The 7,975-nt window shown below is 44.4% G+C and overlaps 3 protein-coding genes across 8 annotated transcripts; 1 reads left to right on the top strand and 2 right to left on the bottom strand.

The window, feature by feature from the left end:
* Window positions 1-244: 244 nt before the first annotated feature.
* LOC6524520 (putative glutathione-specific gamma-glutamylcyclotransferase 2) lies at window positions 245-1,478 on the bottom strand. The gene has a single exon (XM_002100341.4). It carries the CDS (start codon window positions 1,389-1,391, stop codon window positions 456-458), a length of 936 nt encoding a protein of 311 aa, XP_002100377.1. The 5' UTR covers window positions 1,392-1,478; the 3' UTR covers window positions 245-455.
* A 232-nt stretch (window positions 1,479-1,710) lies between these two features.
* On the top strand, window positions 1,711-3,032 carry LOC6524519. 2 transcript variants are annotated; one of them, XM_002100340.3, is made up of 2 exons: window positions 1,711-1,870; window positions 1,935-3,032. In XM_002100340.3, exons 1-2 carry the CDS (start codon window positions 1,842-1,844, stop codon window positions 2,803-2,805), a joined length of 900 nt encoding a protein of 299 aa, XP_002100376.1. In that variant the 5' UTR covers window positions 1,711-1,841; the 3' UTR covers window positions 2,806-3,032. The 2 variants fall into 2 exon arrangements, with proteins under 2 accessions (XP_002100376.1, XP_039232702.1); XM_039376768.2 differs by having other exon boundaries at window positions 1,712-1,874; window positions 1,939-3,032.
* Window positions 2,975-6,871, bottom strand: LOC6524518. 5 transcript variants are annotated; one of them, XM_015190256.2, is made up of 5 exons: window positions 6,713-6,870; window positions 6,541-6,647; window positions 4,053-4,208; window positions 3,804-3,995; window positions 2,975-3,743 (listed from the first exon to the last, which is right to left on the bottom strand). In XM_015190256.2, exons 3-5 carry the CDS (start codon window positions 4,182-4,184, stop codon window positions 3,171-3,173), a joined length of 897 nt encoding a protein of 298 aa, XP_015045742.1. In that variant the 5' UTR covers window positions 4,185-4,208; window positions 6,541-6,647; window positions 6,713-6,870; the 3' UTR covers window positions 2,975-3,170. The 5 variants fall into 5 exon arrangements, with proteins under 5 accessions (XP_015045742.1, XP_015045740.1, XP_015045741.1 ...); XM_015190254.2 differs by having other exon boundaries at window positions 6,745-6,870; XM_015190255.2 differs by lacking the exon at window positions 6,541-6,647 and having other exon boundaries at window positions 6,745-6,871.
* Window positions 6,872-7,975: the final 1,104 nt, after the last annotated feature.

The raw sequence follows: 7,975 nt of genomic DNA, 5'->3' as shown, positions 1-7,975 counted from the left end.
TGTTTATTAAAATTGTTTATTAGTTAAAATTAAATACGAAAACTGATAAACGCTGTACTGAGCACTATCTGATTACCGTGATTCCAGAATTATAAATTTAAAGATTAGATATTAATATTACTATCAACGTAGATTTATACGAACCATCCGGCCAAGAACGTGTTCCCTCTGATATTTTATGATTTGTATAAGAACTACAAAAGCCATATATATTATTTAAGATTTAATAAGAAGATAAATAAAATGTTTGTTTTAAATTTATATTTAAAATATGTCTTTATAATAAATAATATTTAAAATTCATGACTGAAATCACAATCGTAATTCTGATTCGTCAGGAGCCTCTGTAACACGTCATTGCAATTGGTCTATTTGGAATGGTGCATCTAAAATGAAACTTCCAAGCCTTTTGGCATTTACAATAAATAGTCGTTTTCTATTGGAACATGTGGGTGTCACGACTGGTTTTTGGCTTGCAGTGCTCTGTGGATCAACCACTCGCGACCACCTGGCTTCTGGCATCGCTCCAAAAGATTTTCCAGCTGCTGGGCCTGCTCCGCTAGCTGCTCCTGCTTCAGAATACCGGCTATCTCATGCAACAGGGCGTGCCGTATTAGCTGGGGCTCATCCTCGGCAATGCAACGCCTTACGCATGCCACCAGTTCTTGGAGGTGCTCGTCTACAGCGCCGGGAAAGAGCTGATCCATGGCGGCGGCCAAATTGAACAGGTACTCGCGATTGGGGCCACTGGGACCGGCCGAGCTGAAGATCTGCCTCGCAATGCAGGGAACTTGCCACACATCACCAGCATAGGAATCGTTCGCCTGCGTGGCCACGTACATGATCACCTGGATTGGTTCGGCACCGTCCGTTGGATACTCATGGAACTCCAAGCTGCAGCGCTCGTATCCGTTCTTCTCCCGGTAGTCGAGATGGTCCAGCACAGCGCTCTTTTGACTAGCAGCTATGCGATAGGCCACACCGTAGACGCGATCCTGGGCCGGATCGCCCGGCAGCAGAGTGACCACGCGACCAGGACGTTCGGGAATGCCCCGGTGATCGATGCTGTGCTGGTAGAAGCGACGCTTGAATCCCCAAACGAAGCCGCGTCGTCGATCAATGTACGGGAAGTCCGCCTTCCACACCAACGACCCATAGCCAAAGATCCAGACATCCGCATCTGTGGCCGTCGGCGGCTCCAATTGGTTGCTATTTTCCGTGTCGAAGGTGCGCAGCATGGAGAATCCTTGTGTGAAATCGTGATCCGCTGACTTGCATCCATTGCCACTGGGCTCCGCGATAATGTTCGCGAAGAACTCGGTGTATATGTTGCCGGGAAGCTGATCCGCTGCAGAACCGCTGCCTCGCAATTCCCTCAGAAAGCCCAACATATCACCTGAGCTTCGTTAGCCGAATAATTGTGAAAATGTTTAATTTCCTTTCGGCAGCTTATCGCAAAAAGTTATCGACATCAGCTGATGAAATCTCGCAGAGTTGCCATACAGCTTGGCGGGTTCTTTGAACATTTGTTACAAATAATAGATTTTGTCGTTACATACCTGTTTCCATGTTGTTAAACCCACATTTAAATGATGTGAAAACCTAAGATTTTCATATGGCGTGTTGGTAACCCGTATTTATATACTAATCTTTCAACGTTACTTTTTTTTATTTACAACAATAAAGTCTGGCCACTCTGCGCTCGGTAAATGGAACAGCTGTTCGCCGCTATATGCATCCCGCTTGCACTCGCATCGCTGAAGGACAGGAATAAACAAACCGATTTTGAATCGGAATTAACTGAGAAATAACACCCCGGAAACCACACAACCCCCATCAAAATGTCCGGCAAGGACGATCGATCCAAGGAGTAAGTGCAACGTAACCACTCACCTCGCCAGTTCGCATCGCAACTAAGTATTCATCCGTTGCAGAAAGCGCAGGAACATGAAGCAGTACAATCATCACCATAAAAAGGAGCAAGGACGATCCACCACGTCGTCGGGATCGCCACCACCCAACTCCCGTCGCAGCATGGTAGATGTGGCGGACTCGAGCGATGAGCCACGGTTTCCCAGGCGTGGCAATTGGCAGTCCAGTGGTGCAGGCCGCTCCTCGCTGGCACCGCAACGCAATAGGGACATGCTGGACACGCTGCCCAGCGACACCGATGATGTGGAGCAATTGGGCTTGGGCGGTGCACCCATCGATGAGAATGCTCGCGCCCAGTTGCGTGCTGGCGACTTCCAGCAGATGGCCCAGTTTCCCAGCCTCGGCGGCGGCCACTTCACCTTTGGATCGGAGCGGGAGTGGGCCAATGTAGCCGATGGTCAGACCAAGCTGCATACCAAGGCTGCCAGTGGTTACTTTACGCTGAACCTCACCCGCCTAAATGCGGGCTTGCAAACGATTCCGTTCTACAAGCGTATGGACTATCCGGCATCTTTGTTCACCCGTGCCCAGATTGTCGCCCAGGAGGAGGCCGCCGAACGGGCTGAGACAGTTTACCAGCAGCGTATTCTCAAGGACGCCAATGGGGGCGCAAAGTCTCGAGCTCCCTCTGCCAAGTCGAATAAGGAGGTAGCCCCTGCTGCGGCGGAGAAACCACCAGCTGCGCCTGCCGCTGAACCCGATGAACTCGACGAGCTGTTGGCCATGACCAATACGCAATTGGATATAGGATCCGGACCCGTAGGACCCATCACGATGCCCATGCCCATGCCCATGGTGCAGCCGGCGACGCCTTCCTCGGCAGCCAGCAAAAACGATGTGGAGCAATGGCTGGACTCCGTTTTGGATGAATAAGCAATGCAGGAGATTATCCCAATGGTATAGCACTTTCCGGATTAATTCCAGAGCTTTCTAAGCTAGTTATGCTAATACGACATATTCAAATCACTAAGTGCTTGCCTTTAAGAAGTAGCATTGATATTTGTATCATTGAACCTGTGAAATCAACAGTTTTCCTAATAACTTAATATTCAAAGAGCTTTTTATTATGTACAATAAAATCGTTGAATGCTTAGCTTTAATGCACATGCATTTGTTACTAGAATTAAGTTTTGAAGTTTTGAAAATGTTTGAAGATTTACATTCTCTTCTCATCAAAGTATCTGAATATTTGAAAGATTACATTGCTCTCGATCGCTTTGCGGCTAGAAAATGGCATGTTACTTGCTTTGCAGGTCGCTTTTTTCTTGATAGCACTTAACCAAGTGACCATGCAGGAGTTGCATTAGCTCGCATATGGACTCCAGGAGCACCAGGCGCTCATGCAGATGCCCCAAATCGTTGTTCTCCACCATTAGCGGACGCAGTTCCTCAACGATGGCGATAAGCCAGCGCACTATAATCGAGCAGTCGTCCTTGGCCAGTTTCATCAAATCCTCCGGCGCACCGGTCTCCTGGCACAGTTGCTGGCCTTGGCCACCGAGTGGTCCGACCACCAGGATGCTGGATATCAAGCGGACCACCAGGTGCAGGGCATGCAGATAGGATTGCACATAGACGCGCGGCTTCACCACGGCGACGACGAGTAGCAGTGTGCCAGCCGGACGCAATCGGTGCGAGTCCAGGCCCAAGTCGGACATGTGATCCAACATGGCCCAGAGCAGACAGTTGCCCACAACGCGGGCCATCGTGCTCAGTGGACTGGCCACGCGGCAGCCGAGGATCAGGTTCAGCATTGTGCTCGAACTGTTGGTATCCAGCAGGCCCAGTATATAAACGCATATCTGGTGGATCTGTTCAGCAAAGGAAGCAAAGGATCAAAGCTATACACGTGCATAGATGCAGTTACTCACATGCGTTTCCTCGGTGCATGCCATATAATCGAAGCACTTCTGCAGAAAGAGAGTTCTCTTCACGAGGGTCGCCACCATGTCATCATGATGGAGCAGATAAACCATCAAGCCGGTCACATAGACCGGAGCCAGTTGCTCCGCCCCAAATTCGATCTCCTCCTGGTTGAGCAGTTGATCGAATCCTGCCATTATCTAACGAATATGTGTAAGTAAAGTAATATATAATATATATATGTATATATGCATCACCTCCACAATATTGCTGGTGGCATATATAAAGTAGCATTGTTCCCGTATCATCGATTGACCCAAAGTCTGACGCAGCTCCTCCAAGCTGAATCCCTGCGGTCTCACCATGTGGCTCATGTTGTACTCGGCCATTTGATTTGATACGTGGGGCGAGAGCTGGAAAAAGGGAGTTGCATTACTTTTGAACGGGGAACGGGAAACGGGGAGGTGCCTTCAAGGATTTGCTCCTCCGCCTCCTCCTGCAAATTAGTGACTGAATGATGTGATGTGTGCAAATAGCCAACGCTATTTTAATGAGCTCCCCGGCATTTTGACATGTTTTCCAAACTCACTTGGCTGCCGTCTTGGCCAAGTCGAGTACAGTGAAACCAGAAACTAGGTACTTTCAGTTTGAAAATCTACAGATTCGATTTAAAGGAAGATTTTGATTTAAATTCTTAAAAATGCACTTCAAGTACATCTTTTTAATGATTTATTTATACAATTTAAAGATTCCTGGCTAAGTTTATTTTTAGATTAAAAATAATGTTTCTTTTGCTTGAAAAATCTAAATTTCCAGTTTGATCGTATCCGATTTAATTCCTTCGTTGCTATTAATTGTTTACTGTACTTGGTATTCTTTCTGCCTGTGTGTGTGTGCTCGCTTTTGTTTGAGTGTATTTGTGCTTGTCCTTGCACTGCTTTCGAAAAGGCTGGTAAAATGCAAATGCACGCGCGATGTGCGCATTTTAGCATAAAAGTCAACTGGCCCCCCGTTGCCGCCTCCCACCTTTTCCACCTGCCACGCCCATCGCCGCTTGAAGTTTCTTGCACTGCACACTTGGCGAATATCTGCTCATTATGCATTCATATTTCATATTTCGCAATTACTTGCTCTCACACACACACACACACACGCACGCATACAAACGAACAGGCGGTAAAAAGCGCAAGAGGTGCAAGCAAGATGGCCATAACAGCAGGAGACCGTTAAGTTTCTGTGTGTATGTGTGTGTGTGCGTCCTTTGCTTGGTCTTTTCTTTCTGCTCTTCTGCTTTTTTATCGCCCCTTTATTTTTTTTGGGGCATTTTTTGCACAGATTCCCATTGAAATTTGCATATTCACATTTTAATTATGCGTCGGCATGAAAAGATTAAGAACTTTTTATTTCTTCAGTCTTTGTGTGCGTGTTATGCTTTTCTTTTTGTTTTTAATTATGCACATGTATTTGTTGATCAACATTAAATGGCAGAGGGGGAGGCAAGATACATATACCCCTCTCTCTATCGCGCTGCACTGCTTGCCAACATAACCTAAATTTAGCTGCCACTGCTTGCAAAGCGAAGTATGCCAATCAGCTGGGAATATCTATTTCTATAACATATAATATGATCTATCATATCAGCGTGCAGCTAAAAATCTGCGGCAAGTGTAAAAACCCTAACATCCCCTTCTATTTAAACGCGACAAAAGTGCTCAATTAGCGAGGGTTGTTCAGCAACCAGGCCAATTACAGTCCAACTTCACTAAGTGAGAATGATGTTAATCATTTTCCTGAAGAATAAACTTGTAAGCCATACAATCATTCACTTGTATGCAAAAATCGCTTTTTACTACGGATTATTCATAGTGGTGGTCTTTCGGAGGTTCAACTGTGCTAATAGATACTAACTATCATATCCGGTTCCCGTCTGATGACGATGATAATAATAATCAAGATGGTGATGACAAGTGGCAAGTTGCTACCCTTTAATTTCTGGGGGACGGGGGTGGACCGACCTGATGAGTCGCTTGTGTGCGGTGTTTTTGTTGTAACCAATCTGTGCATTTTACGCCTAATTTAAGGCAAATTGTCCACCCCACTTTTCTCAACACTTTTCCAACCCAAAAACCCTCCCCCTTAATTTTTTTTTTTATTTTCATTTTTCGGGCTTTCAGGCCGCGGGGCTTAACAAAAGCCAACAGATTTTCATGTCATTATGCCACTGATTTGTGGCATTTGTAAGGGCATTGGTTTTTTCGAGCTTAGGATCTAGCGTACTTTTTGTTTACTAATGAAGTTGTTGTTTACACAATTGGTAAGTATGAGGTATGCAAATGATAGCCCCAGTGCAAGTGAATTCAAAACCGATCCACCCACCAATTATCACGAAATTTTGTCATCTGAGAATTAGCCACGTTTGCAAGTCGCGACAGCAGAAATGTGATAAGCCCTTGCAAATAATACGTCTAATATTTATGTCTGTTGGAACTGATGATTTTATAACTTGAAACGGTGTTAAAGAATTGGACCCCTTAAAACCAATAACAATATGCTCTTGAAGGCTGGCCAAAAACGGGAATGCTTTGAGATCAGCAATGCTTATTGATAATCAAAGGAAAAGCTACACAGCTTTTAAAATGTATAAATGTATATACAAATGCAGTTCGAGGATCTCCGGAGGACATTAATGAGGATCTCTAGGCCTTTATAAGGAAGAGTAGAGAAGAGTATCAAAACTGCACATACCTTTAAATTGTGAAGGGAGTTTCTAGCTTGGCGAAGAATGCTTCACTAGAAGAATTACTTTTCACTTGGTCACTTTTGCTATATGCAAGTAAGCGAAAATTGCAGATCTATCAAAAATTGGTTATTTTTATTTATTATTATAAATAAATCCAATTGTTTGCCGTTAGTACACCTTGATATATTCTTTAATGGGAACTTTCTTACTCCGCCGATTAGTGTTCGCTTGTCCAACTGAACTGATTTCAACTGATCGATGGACTCCGACTCCGGCTTTTCCTTTCCCGTGGACTCTTGGCCAAAGGCAACCTGTTTGGCTCAGTCGGCGTTCGAAGCTGCAACTGTGAGACTTTCCGATCCGATCCGATTCGATTCTATACGATTCGATACGAATCGCAACGATGCCATCGCCAGCGGTTTGATGGCCGCACAATGGGACACAATGCGGCAATTAGGGATATAAAGATGCCAGATTTGAAATAAGCAAGTGTGGCACGGCCCGCGGCACAAACACAATTTTCGACAATTTTCCAAGCGGATAATGACAAACATTTTAATCACAAAACGAGACGGGAAGCTGGCTGAAAGCTGAAAGCTGAAACCACCACCAATGCCAGTGGCCAGAGAACGCACAAATTTTCACACAATATGGCAAACATCTCGGTGCCATCCTCCAACCGGAAGTCAAGTGTGTCGAGTCCTTTTGCCCTGCCCTTCCCTGCCCATCCACGATGACATAATCGCCCCTCATCACAATCATTATGTCGAGAATTGCTGTTGCGGTTTCCCCCGAAACTTCACTTTACTTCCCTTTCCCTTCGGTTTTTCTTCTGTTTTTTTCTTATATAGTACATCATATATATGTACATGCCCTGCGGATGGGCCACAGCAGGCGGAAAATTTAAATTGAAATTGGGATATAATGGCGGGGAGTAACTTTCAGTTCCTCCCCTAAGCACACTGTATACATCCATGGCCAAAGTCAAGTGCCTTCTGTGGTAACTTTATTATTTTAAAATACTTGTGCGGCCCAAAACAATCATTACTTGAACAAGTCCAATTTGCTTAGATCTAAAACAAATTATATATATGTATGTTGTATTTTTCTCACCTTACTGTAGTTCTTTAATTGTATTTTTTTTTTTTAATTTAGTTTTATTGAAGCGACGAATTCGTACATGCAGTACTTGTACCATAACATCGCAATTAAACATAAATAATATAACCAAACCTCTCACTTATCGCGCGAGAACTTACAACAAAATCTCATACATCGATACTGATATTAATAATCGCAAAAAATAGGGAAAACGATTTTTAGCAAAAATGCAATATTTACAATTGATATTTTTGGTATAACTTGGCTAAAAATGGTCAGAAAGTTACAAGAATTACATTTTTGAACTCCTAATTACCAATACTAACCAACCAAATCACT

The sequence above is a fragment of the Drosophila yakuba genome, chromosome X (assembly GCF_016746365.2).
Source record: "Drosophila yakuba strain Tai18E2 chromosome X, Prin_Dyak_Tai18E2_2.1, whole genome shotgun sequence".
Classification (NCBI taxonomy): domain Eukaryota; kingdom Metazoa; phylum Arthropoda; class Insecta; order Diptera; family Drosophilidae; genus Drosophila; species Drosophila yakuba.
The sequence above is the reverse complement of the archived record's forward strand: the minus strand, read 5'-3'. Positions and strand labels throughout refer to the sequence as shown.

Coding starts and splice junctions, on each gene's coding strand:
- LOC6524520 (XM_002100341.4), bottom strand. CDS start 1,391: ATGTTGGGCTTTCTGAGGGAATTGCGAGGCAGCGGTTCTGCAGCGGAT.
- LOC6524519 (XM_002100340.3), top strand. CDS start 1,842: ATGTCCGGCAAGGACGATCGATCCAAGGA. Junction 1,871..1,934: donor AAGGACGATCGATCCAAGGA/GTAAGTGCAACG, acceptor CATCCGTTGCAG/AAAGCGCAGGAACATGAAGC.
- LOC6524518 (XM_015190255.2), bottom strand. CDS start 4,184: ATGGCCGAGTACAACATGAGCCACATGGTGAGACCGCAGGGATTCAGC. Junction 3,996..4,052: donor CCACCAGCAATATTGTGGAG/GTGATGCATATA, acceptor CATATTCGTTAG/ATAATGGCAGGATTCGATCA. Junction 3,744..3,803: donor CATGCACCGAGGAAACGCAT/GTGAGTAACTGC, acceptor TTTGCTGAACAG/ATCCACCAGATATGCGTTTA.